The sequence below is a fragment of the Schistosoma haematobium genome, chromosome 2, assembly GCF_000699445.3.
Source record: "Schistosoma haematobium chromosome 2, whole genome shotgun sequence".
NCBI lineage: Eukaryota > Metazoa > Platyhelminthes > Trematoda > Strigeidida > Schistosomatidae > Schistosoma > Schistosoma haematobium.
In genome coordinates this window covers 43,478,354-43,504,238 of record NC_067197.1, presented here as the reverse complement: position 1 = coordinate 43,504,238, position 25,885 = coordinate 43,478,354, and the positions used below count along the sequence as shown (strand labels likewise).

The 25,885-nt window shown below is 36.6% G+C and overlaps 1 protein-coding gene across 2 annotated transcripts in view; it reads left to right on the top strand.

The window, feature by feature from the left end:
- Nucleotides 1–25,885, top strand: part of ERCC2_1 (General transcription and DNA repair factor IIH helicase subunit XPD) — a 52,773-nt gene that overhangs the window by 12,393 nt on the left and 14,495 nt on the right. For both annotated transcript variants that reach the window (XM_051215292.1, XM_051215293.1), the window contains 7 exons: nt 385–524; nt 5,113–5,214; nt 7,523–7,586; nt 10,044–10,135; nt 17,065–17,094; nt 20,156–20,248; nt 25,672–25,744. In XM_051215292.1, the coding sequence (XP_051068497.1) occupies nt 385–524; nt 5,113–5,214; nt 7,523–7,586; nt 10,044–10,135; nt 17,065–17,094; nt 20,156–20,248; nt 25,672–25,744 (594 nt within the window). The remainder of the gene's footprint in view (nt 1–384; nt 525–5,112; nt 5,215–7,522; nt 7,587–10,043; nt 10,136–17,064; nt 17,095–20,155; nt 20,249–25,671; nt 25,745–25,885) is intronic.

Genomic DNA, 25,885 nt, shown 5'->3' with positions numbered 1-25,885 from the left:
GTACCAATGTTTATGTGTTCAAATAAATAAATAATGGACTTCACTGCTTACCGTTATTTAAATTGAGTAATAATTCCACTGATTGCAATCATGAGTCAATTGAATCTAGACCACCATGAAAAACCTGGAAGCACTGGACGGCCGTTTCGTCCTAGTATGGGACTCCTCAGCAGTGCGCATCCACGATAGATTTCAATCAGTGAAATTTCTAAAATCTCCACAAAACCCCTTCTGAATAAGAATTGTTGACTGAATAGCACTATTACTGTTCATATATAAAATATCTTCCTCAATTCTACAATAGTGATACAAATTTACTGAATGTATGTATTTTAGGGCGAAAGAAAAACTCATTGTTTATCTTTTTCTTCTTCTGCTAACAAGGTTTTTGTCTAATCATTGAACCATTTGATGAACGTACACCAACTATCATCAATCCAGTGTTATATTTTCATTGTATGGATGCCAGCTTACCTATACGACCAATTATGTCACGATTTACCAGTGTAATTATTACTTCCGGTGTAAGTTTTCTCACTTCCTTTCTTCCTATTTTTTGTTTATTCCTTTCTTTTTAATCTTTGTTTTTCGCTAAAATATTAATTATAAGTTACTTATTTGAATCTCATAGATCAATCAGGTTCATACGTTAGTTAAGAGGAGAGAGTGAATATCCATTATCTTTATCACCGGGTAAGCAATAGTGAGGTTAGACGCAGGGTATTAGGGAATGATGGTAAGTCAATTGATGAGGTTGTCAATCTTCATCGACTGAGATGGTTGGGCCACGTGTTACGTATGCCTGAACACCGATTACCACGACGTGCAATACTAACCAGTGTTGGAGATGATTGGAAGAAAGTTACGGAAGGCCAAACCAAAACGTGGCGTCAGTGCTTGAAGTCACTAACTTCTAGTCTGAGCCATGTTGGTAGATGCAGACTACTTGGTTGGGGTCCACGTGACTATTGTAACCAATGGTTGGAGACTCTTGGTGACATGGATCAGAATCGATCACAATGGCGTCGGTGTATACACTCTCTGTCTTCCCTTAAACTAAGAGATTAAAATCGTTTCATATCTTTCTTTCTACGAACTAATTCTTTCTTACTGTACTATATCCTTATTGCAATCTTTCTTTTATATATTACCCCAACTGAATCAACTAGTTTATGAATCCGGTGTTCATCTTGTTGTGTTAATGAGGTATGGCAACTTGAACCGATGCATATATGTACCTGGTCCTACGTTGTAGCTGATTGACTGACCATTATCTTTATAACCCTACATGCATGGTGTAGTTTATTTTCTCTTTGTTTCATAACACTACTATAGTTATAATCAGAGAGGGATTTTGTGGATATTATGGTAATTTTATGGTTGAATTCATGAGTCAATTGAAGCTAGACCATCATGAAAAACTTGGAAGCACTGTACGACCGTTTCGTCCTAGTATGGGACTCCTCATCAGTGCGCACCTACGACCCTGCCATGGGATCACATTCCGGGTATGTTGTGTGGTAGTAACTCACTGAAGACAATTGTAGACGGTGGCACGATTTTGTCGATTGGTTGAAGTTAGACATTAACACCGTCGGATGCCAGCTCATTAATCTAGTGGTGATCCTGGGTTCGAATCTCGCGAGGCGGGATTGTGGATGCGCACTGCTGAGGAGTCGCATCCTAGGACAAAACGGTCATCCGGTGTCTCCAGATTTTCCATGTTAGTCTAGCTTCAATTGACTCATGATCTCAATTATTAAATAAAAATTGGATAAATTTATAAAATGAATAATTAAAAAAGATAATCATTTTTATGTATTGGAACTCATCCTTATTAGTTTTATAAGGAGGAATTTATCAAACAAGGATAAGCATGATTGTCACTTGAAAATCGTTTTGAATGAGAATTCGTTTAATTTGGAGGAGTAGTTAACACTGAAGTCTAACCTCGATGCTTTATCCTATCTAGGACTTGTTAACTGACTTCATCGTCTGTATTTCAACATGAACTTTTAAAATTCTATCGTTGATACTTTTCTTTTCAACTAGATATTCATTTACCAGGTTCATATTCATGTACCCAACGTCAAACCTTACTCTAAATGTGAGGGTTAGTAATAATACCCAGTTATGAACAAAGCGAAGATGCTCGGGGTTCAAACCCGAGAATTAATGACTGAAAATTAGACTTCTTAACCGTTAAGATAGGATTAATATAATCAGTCTGGGTTATGATAGATCAAGGTTATTGTATATTTACATTTTAATATTGTCTTTGGTGATTACATATTACCTACTTTCTATTTAGTATGTCTGATAGTGTAACGTCAGACACTCATTTAGGAATATGTCAGTTAAATACGCTCAGAGAACAGCGATTGTAAATTAATGAAACGAACTATAACTTATTAGTGCAGTGAATGATGCTTTGATGTTTCAAGTGATGGTTATTATGTTTGTATGTGTGTTAGAGAATGATACTTTTAAACCAACCATACCCTTTTATTAATAATGGATCTTATTGAGGTGTTGAATTTCGTAGGAAGTTCTAAACAGTGATGTACTCTTTTTAAATTTGGATAAATATATTTCAGATTGCCGAGGTTTAACTATTGATTCATTACTACTTTTCAATATTGCTAAGTTCTCTGAGCTAGAGAGGACTTTAATTCATGACTTTCATTATCTTTCTAGATAAGATCGTTATCTACATGAAGTAAGATATGATGTCTAAAATAATAATGAAAGCTTTATAAGTAGCTCTGGTCTATCAGAGATTTTGGTACCTGTTTGGTTGGGCTACATAGTTTAAGATATGCTATTTAGGTTGTAAAAAAATTGTGGGTGTCTAGTTTTCCTGAAAACCAATGTAGGATTACGCTCTTTGAGGGTATGTTTATTGTAGTAAACCTGACCGTAACTGCTACCTTGACATAGTGGTCGAGCTCTCATATCGAAATGATACATTTGAACCATATATTAGCTAGAACACATGTTTCTTCAGATTTTATCTATCATATCAGACAAGTCAATAGGAGCTGTCAATCTAATTGTACAAACTCAAGGTCCGACAATGAACTTGTATTGTCGACTGTACTGTGATGTGATGTCATTAAGATGTTTCACTCAGATAATCTGTTTTTTCAGCAAATCTGTCTTTCCAAAAAAGCTATATATGACTGACTCCAAGAAGTTGCCTATGACTTCTGCAATCACCCTTCCAGACTGTCAAAACCGCACTTGACCCAATTTGCTCTAAAAATCGCCTATGAAGTATGCTTTGACTGTGTGAGCAATTGGGGAGTGACAATTTCATTTGTACTTATAAGAGCACCTAGAATCACCTTGACGGAACAATTTAGCTTTTTGTTTTCGTGATCTGATTCCGATACGGTGCACCCATTCTTAATCTTCCCTCAAATTCTGAATCTATCATAACCTTTTTCATCTCACTAATTTATATTTTCTTTTTGAATCGTATCTTCAATGCCAAATCTCATCTAACACCACTGATACTGTTGCCACCTTTACTGTTCTCGGATTTGGTGTGACAATTTTATCTTTCTGTGCTAATGGAGTATGGTACCTTGAACTGATGTATATATTTACCAGGCTCTATATTTTGATTGATTGACTGACTAACCAATATGATAAAAACGGTTAATGATGTAGATGAAATATAGACCTTACTTACATTGTATATTTTATGTCGACAAATTCTGTTAGTAACAATCCGGATATAAAATATCGAATACGAATGTGTCGGTTGTTTATAATGCCCACATTCATTTCAGTAGACAGACAGAGACGAAAATCGGAGATGGCACGTGTGCCTACTCAATTTTATCAAGCGTGGTTCAACATTTATCATCGGATGGGAAGAACAAGCTAAATACGTGTTGCGAATAGAATGATTAATAAACAAACTCTGTCGATACGCTCATGTAATGGTAACCATAGTTACGAGTGGGGATAACTGGCACAATCAACTATATGTACATAATGACTCAGAAAATTATATTAATTGGTCCGTCCAAAAGCTAGAATCTTCCACGTAGGTGTGAAGTGGTACTAGATGTTATAAGCTCAAAGAATTCAATAACACTGAAAGTATCCAGCTAAGTTCCACATCTTTCAGATCATTTCAGTGATTAGCTATAGCTGTGATCACACATAATATCCTGGGTATGTACGTCTAAATGATCTCAGTTTACCACCTCAATTGTTTTATTCAGCTGAACTAACTAGTTAGCTCTTGTATGTAATTAGGGAACTTCTAATCCTTTTCTCCAATTGTTATAATCATTTGCCGTAGTGATAGTCGACTGGTTGTTCAGTGTTCTTCATCTTTTATGGTCATTAGTTTAAACAACCACCATTTGTAGGACATACCTTGTTATCACATTCCTAAACTACTGTTAATATTTACTGACTTATCAGGTACAAATTCGTGTATTTGATCTCACTTCACATTCTAGATGTAAGGGTGACAGTACTAAAGGGTTCCCTAAACCGAAATATGTGTGGCTGGGTTCGAACCTGAAGCTTAGTAGCTAGAAGTAGAGCATTTCAACCAATTAGCCACTGCTCCAAATTTTTTCAGCTATCTATCTATATATATTATGTAATTGTGTTCTCCCAAGTGGACTAAATCATGTTGGTAGGTTTACACTAGCTGGTTGCGGTCCGCGAGACCATAGCAACCGATGGTTAGAGACCTTGAATGACATGGCTCAAAATCGTTTGAAATGGCGCAGGTGCGTAAACTCTTTATGTTCCCCCAAATTCTAATCTTCTGGATTCTTCTTGTCCCCTATTTTTTCTCTTCCCAAATTTATTTCACTGAATTATACTCCTTGAATAACATCTTCAAACCCTAAAGTTTCCGATTATTGCTTATACTTTTACTACCTCTACCACTATGGGATTTGAATCGACAACTGCATCTCTGTGCTAATGTGGTATGGAAACTTGAACTGATGTATGTACATACGAAGTTCTGCGTTGTTGATGACTGGCTAACTGACGTTATGTAAGTTGAGAACCTACATAACTAGTAGTCTAATTGTTTTTGCAACGCATCTGTTTTTATGTTTTTTGTTTTTGTAGACACTTTCACCGCTGGAAATGTATCCACGTATATTAGATTTTCATCCTGTCAATACAGTATCTTTTACCATGACATTAGCTCGTAACTGTGTTCTTCCAATGGTAAGTTATAATATGATGTTTGTTTGTTTATCCATTGTGTTAATCCAGTATGGGAAGCCAGGGCACAATGAATTTTGTTGTATATGGTTAATAAACTGTCTAATATTTTCTATCTGAAGTTTGTGCTGATGATGTCGTTCAGAAGAACGATGAAAGCTCCACGACCAAACCATTCAGCTCAGAGAACAAAACACCATCAAAATCATCCACCTGAGCTACAAATCTTCTCCATCATCTGAAAATCATATGAGCGTAATACGCTTATCGTTGTTCGAAAATGGGAGAATTTCGCCAAAAGGCAGGCTTCCACTCGAGAACAACTCTATTTTCTCCATGAGTGTCTTCGCCAGTATGTTCTACCAACAAGTGTAAGATATGGACCTCCAATCAACCGCCCATTAGGATGGAAAATAGCTGAGCAAACTGTAAGAAAAATGGTACACCTAATGATAACGGACTTCTATCTGAAGTTTGTGCTGATGATGTCGTTCAGAAGAACGATGAAAGCTCCACAACCAAACCATCCAGCTCAGAGAACAAAACGCCATCAATATTTTCTATTATAATATACCTTTAAGCGAAACAACTGTTGAAGATAAATGATGTAAGCTGTTCAAAACATTGCGGTCTTATGATGCAACCGCTATAAATTTGCATAAGTAATTCACTTCGTTGATAATACTGTTATAATATTCGACGTGATTAGAACAGTATAGAGTCTAGGAAATTACTTTTTAAACATGGTTCAAGTAACCGTTCCTTAATATCATGCCATATATATCAAGCATGATGTGTGTCTTATATATTATGCCCCTTGGTTATTCTCACTAATAATCTTGAGAGGGCTGGAAAGCTTATGCTCACTTAGGGATTATTTAATGTTAAAACCAAACATTATCTCATTGATTCGTTTATATGGGATTAAAAATAGTTAGACTAGTTTAGTTAATAATCAGTTTATTTGATCACTTTCGTGATACAACCATTCATTTAAGTAACGTTAAAGTTGTTAGAAGGTGGTGACCAATCTCATAGAGACTGAGAAATGTTCAATCATTATCATTTGTCAATGTATTTATTCTCCTTCTTAATTTTTTTTTGGTCTTATTCATTTACCATTATTGATTTTCGTATCTTTTCAATAAGTTTTCATTACTTAAGAGTCCCTTATTAAGACCGTATAAATAATCATTGGTTTCAATACCTGGACTAGTATTAAAGCGAAACCTCAGTTGTATTACCGCCCTTGTTTTATATTTGTTCAGATGTCGAGACTGATAGTGTTGTGAAAGCTTGTATTTCAGGTTCTCACTATGCCCTGGTACGGCTGAGGGTGGGGAGAGTCAGCTCTCCATCTCCAAATGCTTTCATATGGTCACACGTATACAGCCACTGCCACACAAGTCCTACTCACTGCCTTCTCGTTGGATTACTGTTGTTTATAAGACTAAGAGGACGAAAAACGAATGTCCGTTGCTTTAACCGGATCGGTGGATATGGAGAACCCACTTAGGGGAGTTGGAAAACCCTCATTCTGAACCAATGGTGCACATGGGCTTCAGGATCCTAAAGGAACAAATGGCATATGAACCAATTATTGGTGACCGGTTACCATGCGACTGCATCTTCTTATGTTGCCCCACTGCCTTGTGGATCAGGCTTTTAGGTGGAAGGCTCCGGGTGTGGGTCCCTAAGAAAACCACCTACTTCGGTTTGGGCACCCGGGCAGCATCACAACCCAAACTCAAATCAAGTGAATTGTATGGTGCATATATATATATATATATATATATATATATATATATATATTCGGTGCCCCTTTGTACCAATATTTATATGTTCAAATGCATAAACAAATAATAGGATTGATGGAAGTACACTTATTTGTTGTTAAATGATCGAATCAAATCTACAGTGAACTTCGAATTATTTATTTTGTTATCAGAATTCATCCGTAACTGAAGTTATTTTCAATTGTCTCCGACAATTATATCCACAGTAACACAATTCTCGATATCCCGATTAGAAAACGTAAGTATAGTGAACAATTGGAAGTTGGAAATTAAATCATTTATGAAAATTTACACCTTAGTTATATAATACCATTCACGTACTAAATACTAAGTGAATAAGAGGATGATCGAAACTACTAAGTACAAGGGGATATATATATTTTTTAATATGCGTTGGAGAGAAATCTTAATCCTATCAATCATGCTTATATATCTATCTACATAAGTTGTTGTTATTTATATTATATAGAATAGTTATGTTTACACCTTTTTGTTATTTGTATTACATACAATAGATTGTATCCAAAGGTAATGATCAAGTCCCAATGACAACAAAATTTGAAAGTCGACAAGATGTTGGTTAGTTGAATTGATTGCATTTTACTTTTTATAATAAATACTATTTAAAATGATGAATTTCAATGAATACACATATAATTTAACAATAATAATAATAATAATCCTGGGTTCGAATCTCGCAAGGTGGAGTCATGGATGCGCACTGCTGAGGAATCCCACAAAAGGACAAAACGGCTGTCCAGTGTTTCTAGGTTTACCATGTTAGTCTAGCTTCAATTGACTAATTCTCTCAATTATTGAAATTACTATAATATCCACAAAAAAACTCCTGATATTAACAATAATCTTCACATATGCATGAGGAGATTAAAAATATAATCCATGTTAACCGTATTATATTGTATTGTATTGTATTCAGTTATCCAGCAATTTGTATGATTATGCATTAGTCACGTTAATTCAGATTTAAGAGTTCAATGATAGTTATTTGACCAAATTCAAAGACAACTCATAGAATCTGATTGAATTGTTCACTTATCACACATCTATATAATGTTTAATGTGATAATCTGAAAGGATGTTAAAAACTAAAACATCTGATTGCTTGTAGTAAATTTGGGCGGTGATTATCAGTATAGCGGTGAATAGAAGTGGTTGATAGGAAATTCTGGATTTAGGCTTCATTCTGTTTGGCTTTTGTCAGCAAGGTATACTTGTAATGTTGGTAGAACTGATGCGTTCACAACCTCGCCTCACGAGATTTGAACCCAGGACCTATCGGTCGGGATCGTGTACGTGCACTGATGAGGATTCCCACAATAGGACGAAACGGCCATCCAATGTTTTCAGGTTTTCCATGGTGGTCTAGCTTCAATTGAATCATGATTTCAACTATTACATTACTGTAATATCCACAAAACCCCCTTCTGATAAAATACTTATCCTCATCAATTCTCTTCGCATTTTGCTGACATTGACACAGTGTAAGTTACTCTGAAAGGAAATACATGATAGTAGTGGAGATTTGTTACCTGAAGAGTTACATATCGATTTTTATGCTGTATAATCACATAAACGCTTCCTTACTGTCACGTAATAATTTGATATTCAACGTTGTTTTGTATGGTATTCATCTTACGTCAGAGAAATGAGAAATACTCTTAGCTGACTGACATGATCCTATGTTTCTATAAACAGGCCGTTTCTGAGAGTTAGGAAATTTATTTATCTGAATAGGTAGGTGTCTGCATACTACTAATTGTAGTGTTTTAGATTATATCAATTTAGCTTCCAGTAAAGGTCTGACCTTAAATTATGATTCGATTGTTCAGTTTATCATTTAAACGTGGTTTAGTGTATTTCAATTCAAGTAATGAGATCAACACCTTTAATCTATACATATCATATATGCCTCGTATTCCATCACGTTAATCTTTTCGATTATTTCAATCAATCAGTCGTCAGCAAGGTACATTTGTGCATCAGTTCACGTTGTCACACCATATCAGGATGAGATGAAATTATCAAGACAAATTCTAGAATATTGGAAGTTATAAACATTTATCATAGGCAATTTGTTGTAAGAAGAATGAATGAATCTGTAAAGTACAAAAGTATGAGATGATTTTAACATTCATTATCTAATGAATGATAAACGAAAATTCCTCTGCTTCATTTGTAACCAATTTTGAATACTGTCACTCAACATTTCCAACCACTAGTCATGATAATCGCCTCACATAATTTCATCCCTAGTTAAGGTTTAAACATTAGATGCTTATTTGTTTCTGTCAGTTCTAAACCCATTTCATTGTCATATGTTTTATGGCCTCAAATGCCCTGGTATGATCGAGGGTGAGGAGAGTTAGCTCTCTCTCTCTCTCTCGAAATGCTCTCACATGGCTACGTGCATACAACCACTGTCAGGGAAGTCCTACTCACTGCCTTCTCGTGGTATTACTGTTGTTTACAAAATTGAGAGAAGGAAAAGCGAATGTCCGCCGCACTAACTGGGTTGGTAGACATGGAAGATCCATTTTGAGGGGTTGGAAAGCTCATTCCAAACCAATGGTGCACATGGGCTCCAGTATCCTGAGGGAAAAAATTGCTTACAAACATATTGTTCGTCACTGGTGACCATCTCTTAACGTTGCTCCACTACCTTCCGCATCAGACCTTTAGGTCGAAGGTACTAGTAGTGGTCCCCTGAGAGACCCATCTGTTTCGGTCTGGGCACTTGGGCAACATCACAATCCATACGCAAATCAAATGACTTGTATGTCGCATATATATTCGATGCCTCTTTGTATGTTTTCTTTCGACTGTATTCATCGTATATCGATCTAAGTTTGTATACCCTTGAAAACTAGGGGGCACTGGACAACTATTTCGTCCCACTATGAGAATCTTCCGCAGTACACATTCATTGCATCATTATTTTAAATATTATTTTAACCTTTAACTGTTTTTTTCTTCTGTTATTTATCCCATCCTTTTCTCTCATAAAATCTCTTCCAGCCGTAATACGTAATTATGGTCATTTATTAGCACAATTATCTGCAGTTGTCCCAGATGGTATTGTGGCATTTTTTCCAAGTTATCATTATCTTGTAAGTGTTAATTTTCACATTCTATATAATGAATATGCTTTCTACACAAGTGTTGATTATATAATTCGTGATTTTTCATTTAAAAACTTATTATGATCACTTTTATAATCGTGTCAGTGTAATGATACTTGTCTCACGTTGTAGTTCCTAAATGTCCTGGAGCAGCCGAGAGTGGAGAGAGTCAGCTCTCCATCTCCAAATGCTCTCACATGGTCACGTGTATACAGCCACTATCAGAGAAGTCCTACTCACCGACTTCTCGTGGCATTATTGTTGTTTACGAAATTCAGAGGACGAAAACCGAATGTTCGGGGCTCGAACCGGGTTGGAGGACACGGAGGGTCCATTCAGGGGAGTTGGATAACCCTGATTCCAAACAAATGGTGCACATGGGATCCAGGATCCTAAGTAAATAAATGGGGTATGAACTTTTTGTTGGTGACCGGCTACCATGGACTGCATCTCCTTACGTTGCTCCACTGCCTTGTGGATTAAACCTTTAGGTCAAAGGCTCAGGGTGTGACCCCCTAAGAAAAGCAACTGTTTCTGTTTAGGCACCCGCCCAGTATCCCAGACCTCACATAAATCGAATGATTTGTGTGGCGCTTATGTTTTTGGTGTCTCCTTGTACCAATATTTATATGTTTTAATAAATAAATAAACGTTGTAGCTGACTGACTAGGAAACTTGTACGATTCCCTTAAAATGGCTTTAAGTCATTTACACTCTATGTTAGCCAATCTATAAGAATATGGTTGAATTAAAGTGAGAATTCGATAAAACAACATTATGATGTCGTAGGCATATACAGCCAACAATTCCCGAATAAGATGAGATACACATTGTGAATCGCATTGCTAACCACAAACCATCTATTCTAGAAATCTTGTAGTAATATGACAATATCGAATCAATCTGTTCAAGATGCACATATCCCAGAAAAAAAGACAGATCAATTATAGTCATTAGGATCAACAACGGGAGAATAAAAACGCTTATAAATTATATACAATTTAACATTTGAATGATAAACCACTTATTATTGTCGGCAAATGGTTAGTGGAATATATATTACTGAACATTGTAGTTAGACAGTCATTGAAAAACAGTATTAGACAGCGGCGAGACTATAATTTATGGACGGATCAATCATACTTAAGATATTAGGTCTTGGAGTTTGCCACGAAATTCACTCATTCATTTGACTAAATACCATTTTGACATTATAGTGGATATCAGTTCATGATGAAAACCATAAATCCAGTTCTTAACCCTAACCATCAACTGTAACTCATAATTATTAGTTTTCACATTGCTTTTTAAACATCATTTAGCCCTTATTAGTAGGTGCATACTCTCAATGTCATTTTAGCGTTGCCCACAGTCGTCTATAACTTATAGTCTTGCCAATAATAATTAGACAACTATCGGAAACCAGAAATACTACTTGGGGGTCGTTGTTGCGTACTTCTAAAGAGTCATTTACTAGATAGAAACAGCTGTCCAGTATAAACTATGTACAACATAACTGTTATTATGTGATCTCACCAATCAAACTAAAAGTATAATTGAGAAGTGTCAGAACTTATCGCAAACTGTTATCGGAATTCGCTAATTCAAGTGGTGTTCATCAAGGTTTGCCGCTTTCCCCATTTATATTTAATTTTGTCATAGACATACTTTTACAGATAACCCTTCCATCGTATGACTTTTCAGAAATTAATCTTCTACCACAAGATTCACTTGTTCACTTAGAATGCACAGGTAATGTGGTTCTATTTGATCAAAACTCGGAGCAAATGCAAAGTATTCTGACCACCAAAACGTACAACACAAGCATGTTGGAGATGCAGTTCTCTCCCTCCAAATACAAAATATCACTTCAGGATCGGCTCGCGTTGATGCCTGAATTAATGATAGAAAGTGAAGTCGTAGAACATATCGACCACTTCACCTATCTTTGGAGTCTCATCAGTTTTTATGTTCTGGTGTCTGACGAAAACTCGATATGGATTTAGAAGATTTGATTAGCTTTAGCCAACTTGCGTCTCTCGTGGCGTGGATGAGATATCCGTTTTCCGAAAAAAGGATAAGTTTACTGCTCAGCGATTCGCTCCGTCTTACTGTTTAGTCATGAAACTTGAACATTAAGAATAGAGGGTATTCGTAGGTTACTAGTATTCGATCATAGTTGTCTTCGAATCATTACTCATGTATTTTGGTAGTACAGAGTAAACAATGCGTATGTCGGGAATAGAGTTATAGGTAAGGATAATAAGTCGATTGATGAGATGAATGTTGATCAATTGAGGTGGTTAGTTTGGGTATGTGTTACGTATGCCTATTATCCACCTTCTATCTCGACGGGAAATATTTTCTGGATCAGACCAGGGTGGAAGAAGTATATGGGAAGTTAGCATCTAAAACAGCATTTGGTCTACCCAATATTCCTCGATTTGATCATCATGATAAATAACCCCAATCATCCAGTTTAGATATCACCCACAGTAAGGAGTAATTAGTGAATTCGTGGGAATTATCAATAAATTTGATAATTTAGTTTATATCATAGGGTGCAAAAAACTCCCATTTTTACCCTCATATTGCACTTCACACTTGAAAGGACTCTAAATGTTATTGGTTCGTTCCCTCTTTTAATATACTATTTCGTGATGTTTCCCAAGAACACTTTTTATGCTGTATATATACTCTTGAGTTGTGTGCTTGTGGAATATGTCTTTCCTTCATCTGAATCAGGTCATCTCTTTCTGGTTAGCAGGGCTAGCATGTATCGGAATAGTTTATCTTGTCGTTGTGTCGCTGATCCTTCATTCCGTTCGCCCAATTTGAGGTGATCTCGTAATCTTTTCAAACACATCAATTTCTTAAATATTACTGGCTATAAGCAACTGATGAGAACCTAACGAGATAAAATGAATTTATGTTTTTTTTCTACTTGAAGCTTTAGTCTTACTTTCTTCAAAATAATAAACAGAACTATGTGTATAGAATTAGATTAAATGGTTTAATTAACAATTAGATTAATAGACTATGAAAGTAAGATGACTTTGAAAAATTTTCTCAACAGAAGATGGATAGTGATTAGCAATGAAATCCAGTTCGACGCTCATTTAGTCCTATTTGGGGCTCATCAGCTGGATGTACCTGCATTTCAGAGTTCATGTTCACTCTGCGACTTGAACCTAGTATCGTCCGTTTCAAACGCCATCGCATTATCCACTTAACTACTGAGTCCTGAGATGAAGCTTCATCGAGATGACGAGTTCCAAATAGGACGAAACGCGCTTTGTCCTGGATTCCACTGCTAGCTACTATCCATCTTTGTTCATAATGATTGTGAATTAAGGCAATACATACAGTATACACATATGCCAATAAGTGACTGATTAATTATAGTCCTAAACATCAATGGAAAGATTCAAGTAAAACGATACCAAGTGAATTTAAAAGAGAGAATAGTTTTCAGTGCTCAATAATAATCTCAATCTCTTACGAAGCATTTATTCAGATCCGACTATCTATCTTGTCATATCCTCTTTTCTAGCTCTTTTCATAATAATAATAATAATCAATAATTTTATTAATATTACACATAATATATTACTGAATTACTATACAGTAGTATTTAAGTTATGAGGAAGGTGTCGTAAACATTTTATCTCAACCAAGTAGCCTGCATCTACCAACATGGCTAAGACTAGAAGTTGGTGACTTGAAGGACTGATGCCACGTTTTGGTTTGGCCGCCCCCAACTCTCTTCCAACCATCCCCAACACTAGTTCAGGCATACGTAACACGTGGCCCAACCATTTCAGATTCAAAAACTCATCAACTGATTTACCATCATTCCCTAATACCCTGCGTCTAACCTCACTATTACTTACCCGGTGATTACAGCAGATGCGAGCAGTATTTCTGGGACATCTGTGGTCAAATACTAGTAGCTTACGAGTATCTTCTACTCTTAATAACGACGTTTCGTGGCCGGGTAGTAGAACCAAACGAACTGCTGCGCAGTATACTCGTCCTTTTATTGATAGACGGATATCTCGCTTTCGTCATAGGTGACGTAAGTTGGCATTGCCAAACGAGTTTTTTGAATTCGTGCTGAGATTTCGTCAGACAACAACCTATTAGGGCTGATCAGACTTTCAAGATTAGTGAAGTTGTTGACGCGTTCAACTACTTCACTCCCTATCCTTAGTTCATGTATTGACGCAGGTCGGTCCTGATGCAACAACTTGCATGTAAAGGGGGAGAATCGCATTCCAAACATCCTGGTATTGTTGCCCAGTGCTACCAAAAGACTACATTTTATCAATGTCTTCATCAAACAGAACTATATCATCTGCGTAATCTAAGTTAATAAGTGGACCTCCTAGTATGAGATCAATGCCTGAGAATTCAGTTGACGAAAGCGGTATTTCCAGCAGTAGATCTATGAGGAAGTTGAACAAAAATGGAAATAGTGGACAGCCTTGCTGGACACCACGATACCGAGCTGTACAAAACAAACTGTGAATCATATGTGGAGAAATTCGAACACTTCACTCCTACCTGAAGTTTGTGCTGATGATGTCGTTCAGAAGAACAATGAAAGCTCTACGACCAAACCATCAAGTTCAAAGAACAAAACTCCATCAAAATCAAGTTATCCATTCATATAAATGAACTTCAATTGGGTGACAATACAGTAGTAATACTTACAATGTATGCTAATTTCATTGATATGCTATGAGTATTAACAGTAAACATTCATTATGACTCTGTCATTTATCGTTCCTATCGATTAAACTTCTAAAAAATAAGGCGGAAATGAAAATTCTTTTCACGTTTATCATTATTATCTAATCTGAATTGGATTAATTAGTTATGTAATACTTCACCTTGATTTGATGATGTTTATTTGTTGATGTATGTGTGTATAGATATTCGCCTGTGTAACTCTTTTCACACATCCATTCAAATATAGATGAATAGTACATAAATATACATTTTCTCACCTTAAACTTTAATGAGATGATATCAGCATTGATTTTCACTTATATGCTAAGTATACTAAGTTTACTGTTGTTTGTTAATCGGCTGATTTTAATGGTAAGCCTTGGTCCGCCAGGGAGCTTGGTACCTGTATGGTTGCACCACAGAATTGAGCTGTACTATTCAGATTGTAGCGTTAAAGCCTATATGGTGTCCGATTTTCTTGTGAAACGGGATTAAGCTGTACTGCTCGGGTTATAAAATTTAAGTCTGGATGGTGTCTGGTTCTCCTGGAAATGGGATTGAGCCGTACTATTTGGGCTACAAATTTTAAGCCTGGGCGGTGTTTGGCTCTCTTGTTAAATGGGGTTGAGCTGTGCTGTTTATGTTGTCACGTGAAAGTCTGGATGGTGTCTGGTTCGCCTGTAAACCAGTGTAAAATTACCCTGGCCCACAAGAGTATATTATATAACAATTGAGCCTAAATACTAAGATAAACAAAATACAATTGATAGTAATTTTTGACATATCTTTACGTTGAAAGATTTAATGTGAAAGTCCTAACTCCTTCGTAGTATTTTCAAATCTTCTACTTTTGAATTCCAAATGGGAAACAGAAGTTAAGAAGTACGGAAGAAAAATTATTCTGAAAGTTGATTGACTTTCAGGAATCGAAGGTATTTACATAATTATGTATGACTTTGATTGTAGGAACGTAGTCACTTGAGAGCATTTGTAGAGGGAAAGCTGACTCTCTAAACTATAGGCCGTACCAGGGCATTTGAGACTTTCTAAATAACACTGATTACTTATAGTATTTTTATCATTTCCCTATTTTTTAAGGATATTTTTAAGCTTTTAATCCCTGAAAAAACATGTACTACGCTTTTTGATGGAGTTTTGTTCTCTGAGCTGGATGGTTTGGTCGTGGAGCTTTCATCGTTCTTCTGAACGACGTCATCAGCACAAACTTCAGATAGAAGCGCTGATGATGTCGTTCAGAAGAACGATGAAAGCTCCACGACCAAACCATCCAGCTCAGAGAACAAAACTCCATCAAAATCATCCACTTGAGCTACAAATCTTTTCCACCGTCTCACATGTACTACGCTTTTGAGTATAAAATAATACACCTGTTCATTTATTTTGAAATGAATTGGATAATAACTAACAGTGAAATCTAGGATATATGTTTCGTCCTATTTATAACTCGTCAGCTGGATGTACATGAACCTTAATGTTGTTGTATTATTACAAAAAAACTGTTTGATTACAATTTTTAACATAAACAATAAAAGGATTTTATCAACCTTTAGAAATTTAAGCAAAGATGAATAGTGGCTAGCAGTAAAATCCAGGACAACGCACGTTTAGTCCTATTTGGGACTCATCAGCTGGATATCTAAATATCGGAGTTGATGCTCACTCTAGGACTCGAACCCAGTACCGTTCGTTTCATACTTCATCACATTATCCACTTAGTTACTGTGTCCTGATAGTCACCTGCTTGTGCAATGAGGTGAAGTTTAAATTACAAACAAACAACCGCTGAAGCCTACGGTAAATACCAGGATACATGTATTCCAGTACGAAACCAGTTGCATGCTTCATTATATAACTTTTGGTTCATGATAAAAATTCTCCCACAGGTTCACCTACGGAAATCTTGTTACAACTTTTACTTCCCTTAAATAGTTAAATTAATTCATCTTCTCAGCATCAGTCGAGCGGCAAAGCCACTACAACGACATCAATCCAACGACCTCATTAAACCATTCAATCGATAGTAGCGATGGGCGGTATGAATTTAACCTTGAGAATTGTATTTTACTATTATTTCAATAATATATTTATGAAATCATTATTTCATTTACTTACAGTAATGTGTATAAATTGCTTATTTATCATCTCTCATGTTTATTCTTTAGGAGTCAACATTTACCAGTTGGTATGAACAAGTAAGTAGAATCATTTAAGATATATTCCTTTCACAACATAATATGATGATAGATATTATTATATTAATAAACGGATTATGTATCCTTATACAATCGGAATTGATAACAAGAAAAAGGACTTTCAATGTGTTGTACAATACTTTTGTTGGGGACGTTAGATCCCCAGGACTCACTTGGGAAAGGACCTAATTTTGTAATTTTATTCAGAAAATTTGAATTTCTTTGTTTCCGCGCCAAAGGCACTCTTGTCACCTTCATGTCGTATTTCCCACTGGGAAATATCTTAAATGCTATTGGTCCGTTGAGTCTTTTAGTATGCTATTTGGTAATTCTCCCCAAGGACGGTTTTGCACTGTATATATACGTTTTGAATTGCGTTTGTTGTTATCGCTCGTGCTTCTGGCTGTTTTGCAGAATATACTTCCTATTCCAAGCTTGAATTTCTCCCTCTAGTTAGCGGAGCTGGGACGCGTCAATAGCTTGCTTACTGGTCTTTGGTCACCGAGTCATGTTTCTCGTTCGCAGATTAAGTGAACTCGTGATAGTTTCAAATCTGGCAACTTTAAAAAAAAACAACCGGAATATCGTTTACTCCATATCGCATAATAAGCCCAGTAGATATCACCTTTTTGCATAATTCAGAGAATGTTAGAAATAGGATCCACTGAATGATATGTATACTGTGGTTATGATTACAAATTTACATAAGAATAATCAATTCATTGAAAAGCATTACAAGTTTCATTTGTTGGGAGATATATATTGTGTCCTTATACTCCATGTTACATTGATTAGCCAAATATTTGAAGCCACTAATTCACAACTGACTAAAACTTATTTACATATATTACCTTCCATGGAGCATAGGCCGTTGATAAGCATTCTCCAACTCACTCTGTCCTGGGTCTTTTTCCAGTTCTATCCAATTTTCATCCATTCTTCTCATATCTGTATCTATTTCTTAGCGTAATGTGTTGTTTAGTCTTCCTCTCCTCCTTTTACCTTGACGGTTCCAAGTGAGAACTTGCATTGTGAAACAGTCAGGTGCTATGCCGATCCACTCCTTCACATCTGTATCAGATCCATTGTGCTCATCAATGATGCTGCCCAAATGTGTGAATGTTTTTTCCTCCTCCAAATCTTCTCCGTCAATCGTGATTCACCCGAAGCCCCTCTGAGGCTACTAACGGTCTCAAGCCCATATAAATGATGAGGGTTGGGTATCGGGTTGGCGACCCCATCCCGTAGAAAACTAACTCGCCTAAAAATGCTAACCAAAACTGTGAGGAAGAGTCAGAAGATAACTTTTCATTTGAGTCTATTTCCAGTCAGATAAACTGGATTATGTAGTGATAACTCCATAATGTTTCTGTTCGGGAGATTCATGAAACTCCTCGAAAAAGGTCAAGAAAGGCTCTGAAAACATTGTGAAGCATGTTATCCAATCAGCGTTCACTAGAAGTTTGCCAGAAACATCTAGAAAGTGAAAAGTCACATGTATTGTTTCTGATTGGATGATTACTTATACTGCTACTATGTTCAGTAGTATTCCAGAATTTTTTGGAAACACAAGGACATATAAACTACTATAAAAACCCTGTACATAAACGAACTTTTGGAGTTAAGTGTTTCTTTCATATTTCACGCCTTTTATCTCGTGTTCAAGCCGCTGTGTAATTCAAGCCTGGGGGGCACTCGAAAAGCTTAGGAACCAAATCTAGCGTTCAGTTGATAAGACTTATCAGTTTCTACTGGATAAACTAATTCGAAGTATTGAAAAACAAACGAAAGACATTTAATAGTACCATTCAACATCAACAAGTTTCATTATTTCTGTATATAAATGTTTTTAACTGTGTTCTTATCACTTAAGTGGTTGTTTTAATGTCAGATTGTTTCAGTTTCTTAGTCGGCTCATTCATTTATCATCTTCACATCATTGATTTACAGTATTTATAATTGATTAATCACAATGATGCTCTTTGTGTTTTTCAATAGTATCGATTGTCTATTACTTCACATTGAAACAATGTTAAAATTTTGTTAATATGGACATTGTTGTTGTTATGACAACTAAAAATAAGGTATAATTTTAATTCAAGTTCAATGTGTGTGTGTGTGTAGGTCTGGCTATTAAGCTTCAGTTATGCTTTGATTTCAGTCAGTCTGTCGTAAAAACGTAGAGCATTTCAAAATTATGCGTTGGTCCAGATTGTTACACCACATCAGCATGATGAGACGAAATGAATGAGATAAATAACAAAGAAATCAAAATAGTTTTAGTAATTATAAAAATAAAGTTTAAGCACTAAGAGTGTATGGGTTAACGAAACATAATGAAAATCAAATGTGTGAAGGAAGATTGAGACTGAAAATTTAGATTAAGTTAAAGAGTGAACGGATCTGTCCGTCTATAATTGATTCTTAGCTGTATCACTAAATATCTCCATATGTTTGTCACGATAACTGACTGAATCCTAACCACTTAGTTTGCATCCACCTACTCAACTCAGTTAACAATACAAGACCGAAGGTCCTGGGTTCGAATCTCGCGTGCGGGTTCATGGATGCGCATTGCTGAAGAAGTCTCATGCTTGGACGAAACGGTCATCCAATATTTCCAGGTTTTCAATGGTGGTCTAACACTAATCGATTCATGGTCTCAATAAAAAACTTAACAATCTTCACAACCCCATATTGATAAAATCAATGTGGTGATTTTCTCTCTACCCGATTACCTGTGAACTTCATTACTAAGCCAGAAGCTAAAAGTTTCTAAACTTTGATCATTGAATTTTACTAATCTGTTTAAATTGTTCAGCAATATATAACTGTACATCTTACAAATGGTACTCCGAAGGCAAACAATAAGGAAGGTGATCGATTGTAGTCCTAAATAACAATGGTAAGATACAAGTAAACAACACCTAGTGAATGAATCGTTTATGTACGATTAAACCATTCTTCTTAGAGAACTTGATTCTATACTAAAGTATGTCACAGAATTGAAAATGTTTATGTATTGAATTTTCTTGGTTGTTTTTTTCTTCTTCATAATAAGCATATTGTTGAACAAATTCAAAGGAATAAATTGTTATTTGTTGAAACACAAGATGCTGAAGAGACAAGTTTAGCATTGGCTGCTTATCATCGGGTAAGTTGATTTTATTCTTATTACATTTCGTTCTATCTATGACTCGTCAACTGGTTGTGTTTGTGTCCTACATTTTATATTCACTCCGGGAATCGGATTCAATGCCGTTCGTTTCAAATGCCATTTCATTATCCACTTAGCTACGGAGTCCTGATAGTCACTAGCTAATGGATTGATGTTTAGGACAGTTTCTTATTGGCAATATCGAGGTAATCCGTACAGGATGTAAATATACCATTCAGAGACTGATCGATCTCAGTCCTAAACATCAATTGTAGTCAGAAATATGTGTGAATATCACAGAGTTTTGATATGATAATCGGAAAGTCGATCATTCTCTTTCCAGTTGATTAGAGAAACAGGAAGGAAATTCTCCTATCTGTGCTTAATACCTATTTCTATTACGTGATACCATGAATCCAACTGTAATTTCCTTTAATGTTTTCATTACAAAGACAAGAAGATGGTTTTCAATAGAATTGAAGTTTATTATTCATATGGGAAGATAGAATTTGATAGAAATAATCTGCTTATATAGATTAACGACGATAATCTTGAAAATATATAACAAAATAAAACAAAAGGTATTTACTCCAAGCAAAACAGTTGAGATTTACTTGGTTTGCGCACGAAACCGATACTGTCTGGGTACCAAAGCCGAAGTAGGTAGTTTTCGTAGTGGGCCACACTCTGAGCTTCTGACCTAAATGTTTAATCCATAAGGCAGTGGAGAAACGTCAGAAGATGCAGTACCATGGTAGTCGGTGACCAACAATCGGTTCATACACCATTTGTTTCCTTAGGATCCTGGAGCCCATATGCACCATTTGTTTGGAATGAGGGTTTTCCAACTCCCCTAGGTAAATCCTTCATATCCGCCAACCAAGTTAAAGCGCCGGACATTCGCTTTCCGTCCTCTCGATTTCGTAAACGACAGTAATCCGGCGAGAAGTCAGTAAGTAGGACGTGTGTGGTTTTGGTTGTATACACGTGGCCACTTGAGAGCGTTTCGAGGGCGAGCTGACTCTCTATACTCTCAGACGTGGGCACTAGTTGATGATCTTCATTTTCATCATTGATGATGAATTATTCAGTTATGCTGTCATTTAAGAAAAACAAAAAGGCCAGTAAGCTACATTCCACAATAGGTTTGATTGATATTAAGCAAATACTTGTGTAGTTCAACTTGTTCAAATAGTATAGGAATGTTTATTTTGTATATATAAAATTGAGAAGTAAGCAGATCGATCATTTAAACATTACAGTCATATGACTTTCACATCTTTCTTTAATTCCACTTTCTCTTTTCTATTTATTTTCTTCAGTATATTTTATGTTTTCTATCTTTTTGTACTATTAGGGAGTGATGTGGTCGAACGTGTCGACTGCTTCACTTATCTTGGAAGTCTCACCAGCCTTTGTGGTCTGGTGTGTGACGAAATCTCAGCACGGATACAGAAGGCTCGACTAGCTTTTGCCAACTTGTGTCATTTATGGCGTAGGCGAGATATCCGTCTATCAACCAAAGGACGTGTTTACTGCGCAGCAGTTCGTTCCGTTCTACTTTATGGCAGTGAAACGTGGCCGGTAAGAGTAGTGGATATTTGTAGGTTACTAGTGTTCGGTCATAGGTGTGGTGTCTTCGAAACATTGCTCGTATATCCTGGGACCACTGAGTAAGTAATGCAGTTGTTAGGAAACAGGTACTAGGTAAGGATGGCAAATCAATTGATGAAGTAGTGAAAGTTCATCGGTTGAGATGGCTGAGACACTTGTTACGTATGTCCAACCACCGACTGCCCCGATGTGCGATGTTTTATAGTGTGGGAGTAGATGGGAAGGAAGTTAGGAGCGGCCAGACCAAGATATGGCACAAATTCATGAAGTCACTGACAAGTGGACTGAGTCATGTTGGTAGGTGTAGACTACCTGGTCGGGATCCGCGAGACGATAGCAGCCGGTGGTTAGAGACCTGGAATGACATGGCTCAAAATCGTTTGAAATGGCACAGGTGCATTCACTCTTTGTGTTCTCCAAAATTCTAATCTCCTGAATGCTCCTTGTCCCTTTTTCCTCTTCCCAAATTTATTTCACTGAATTATACTCCTTGAATAACATCTTCAAACCCTAAAGTTTCCGATTATTGCTTATACTCTTACTACTTCTATTATTAGGGGATTTGAATCGACAACTGCATCTCTGTGCTAATGTGGTGTGGCAACTTGAACTGATGTACATACGTAGGAAGTTCTACATTGTTACTGACTGACTGATTAGTCCATGTTTGGAAGAGAATATTCATGTGTATAAATGATAAAGTTAGGACTTGAAAGTCTGGCGTCGAATTCACTGGTGTTACCGAGAGTGTAATGCTCCCGTACGACAAGGGTTTATAATCTTGGGCAGAAAAGTTTTGTTTACTACCTTCACAACAGGAAAGGGGGGAGTATCCTTATGAAAGTAGGAGAATGAAAAATAGACATCTAGCATTTTAACTAGGTTAGTAGATATAGAGGGTCTATCTGGAGGAGTTCCCAAACCAGTGGGATACATGTGTTTCAGAATGTTTAAGGGACGAATGGTGTACAAATCTAGTTTGATGACATACTTAATTGGATTCTACCGTTTAAAGTTGCTCCACTACTTAATGGATTAGACTTGTAGCTCTTGAGTTCCTAAACCTATCCTTTAAGATTACCACCCACTTCAATCCAGTAATCTGAGTAGCTCAACTGCCCCCAAATGCCCTGGTATGGCCGAGAGTGAGGAGAGTCAGCTCTCCATCTCCAAATGCTCTCACATGGCCACGTGTATATAGCCTTTGTTAGGGTAGTCCTGCTCATTGCCTCTTCGTGGCGGGGGTGTTGTCTACGAAATTGAGAGGACGAAAAGCGAGTGTCCGACGCTTTAACGGGGTTGGTGGACACGGGAGTCCATCTAGGAGAGTCGATGAACCCTGAATCTAAACCAATGATGTACATGGGCTTCAGTATCCTGAGGGAACGAATGGGGGTATGAACCAATTAATTGTCACCGACTACCATAGGACTGCATCGCCTTACGTTGCTTCACTGCCTTGTGGATCAGACCTTTAGATTGAAGGCTCCAGGTGTGGCTCCTTAATTAAACCACCTTCTGTTTTGACACCCTGGCAATATCACAGCTCTCACACAAATCAAATGAGATTGTTGTGGTGCATATGTATCTGGTGCCCCTTTATACCAGTATCTATATGTTCAAATAAATAAATAAAACCACTTCCGTAGGCGCAAATATAGTGATGGTTAATAATGAACAAAATGAACATTATCAAGGTTTATCGTCAGTTAAAGTATGGTTGAATACTTTAAACATTTGGTTGGATGTTCAACTAGTGTAGAAATATGACTCACTAATCTATCAAGTAATTCTATCCATTATTTTCAAAAGGGAGTTTTATGAAGATTCTATTAAGTTAATAATTGAATTCATAAGTCATTTAAAGTTAGACCACCATAGAAAATCTAGAAGCACTGGAAGGCCGTTTCGTCCTATTATGGGACTCCTCAGCAGTGCACATCCACGATCCTTATTTTTTTTTAGTTATCGTCTATACATTTACAATTGATTGATCACTGAGTGGTGATCAAGGTCATGTATTTCAGGTCATTCTTAGTGTAGATTGAATCCTATCGAACAAGTTGCAATGTGGCCACCAGTCTAGGTGACTCGATATTGCGTGCACTGTGTTGAGATAAGCTGATGGTTAGAGGTAGTCAACAGAAAAACCTGAAACTAGGTTTCGTGCTACTTGGCATTCGTCAGCAAGTTGTACCTGTAATCTTCAGGGAACTGATGCTCCTTGACGGATTCGATCCTCTATCACATTGTTGATCGTAATTTTAAACTGGGTTTTAAAAAAGAATGTACGGCTCTGAATTTTCTCCCTAATTAATATCATCACTTTAATATTCCATGGTAGTTTGTCCATGATACAAGTATTCTTACTGGACACTGATTATCATTAAATTCACCTTAGTGAAATTTAGGTTTTATTGTATTGCTATTCTATGACATCTGTAAGTTAGACAATTGGTCATCGGAGCATGTTACTTATTGATGCATGTTGATATCAGTGTTAGAAAGAAAAAAATCGACTTCGCCCTCAGACCTTGAGCTGCTGCTTTTAGTCTCCAATCGACCTGCCTGGAATGGTAGAACCTGAAGGAACATATGTTCCAGCCAGTATAGCTCGGTTGAGTCATCACGATAGGCAAGCCTAACCACCACGTCGAGGTGGCAGCTACGGTCAAATGTATGTTGATATCAGTGTTTGGAAGAAAAAAATCTAAATTTGTAGTAGGATTCGAGTTTTCAGTCTTTAATTTAATAGTTAAATATTTAGTTGTTATATAGTTTGTTAGTTGAAATATTCATCTTTCAATTATTAAGATACAAGTTCGAATCCGGTTCCTTTTGTTTCTGTTATCATCGCTTCTTACACACAAAAAATATAACTTAAAATTAAATACATGATCCTTTATTAGTATACTATTGATTCATAGCGAAATGGACTTTTAGGATCCTGAGGAAACAAATAGCATATGAACCAATTATTGGTCACCGACTACCATGAAACTGCATCTTCTGACGTTGCTCCACTACCTTATGGATTAAACCTTTAGGTCAGAGGCTCAGAGTGTAGCCCACTACGAAAACCACCTACTTCGTCTTGGGCAACCGGGCAGTATCACAGCCCACATGTAAATCAAGTGAATTGTGTGGCGTATTCGTATTCGGTGCCCCCTTTCTACTACAATTGAATGAGACGGCCGTCCAGTACTTCCAAGTTTTCCATGGTATTCTAGCTTCAATTGACTCATGATCTCAACCATTGAAATTACTATGATATTCACAAAAACCCCTTCTGATATGAATCAACATATGCTCACTAGTGACCGGCTTCGAGAGGTTTTCCCTGAAGTTCTAGTGAGAAGCAGTGACCAGTGGAGTTCAACCGGGTCAGTTGTGAAGATAGTAACTCACTGATGACAATGGTGGATGTGTCGCTCAATTTTATGGATTAGTTAAAGTTAGACATTAACACCGTTGGATGTCGGCCATCTCAGTGGTCTAGTGGTTAAGCGCTCGCGCGCCAGACTGATAGGTTCTGGTTCCGAATTTCGCAGGGGGCGGTATCGTAGATGCGCACTGCGCATAATAGGACCAAATGGCCATCTAGTGCTTCTAGGTTTTCCAATGATAGTTTAGCTTCAATTAAATTATGATCTCAACCATTGAAATTACTGCCTACAGTTTTTACAATATTGTTCCTTACTGGTTACCTTAACTGTACTAGAATTTGAGGTAAAAACTATCATATATTTTTATGTATTGAATTGGATCTGTGTAGTTTAGTTTTGTTGATTGATGTATATATACAGGCATGTGAAAATGGACGTGGAGCTGTATTATTATCAGTTGTACGTGGTCGAGTATCTGAAGGTATAGATTTTGGTAAGTGTCAGTTTTTTTCCTTGTATGAAAGGCAGTTTTATACTACCTTGACTGAAAGATTCTGTGACGATATCTGTTAATTTTGTGAACGGTCCTTACTCGAATACAGTTAATCGAATTAGAGCTTATAATAAACTGTGT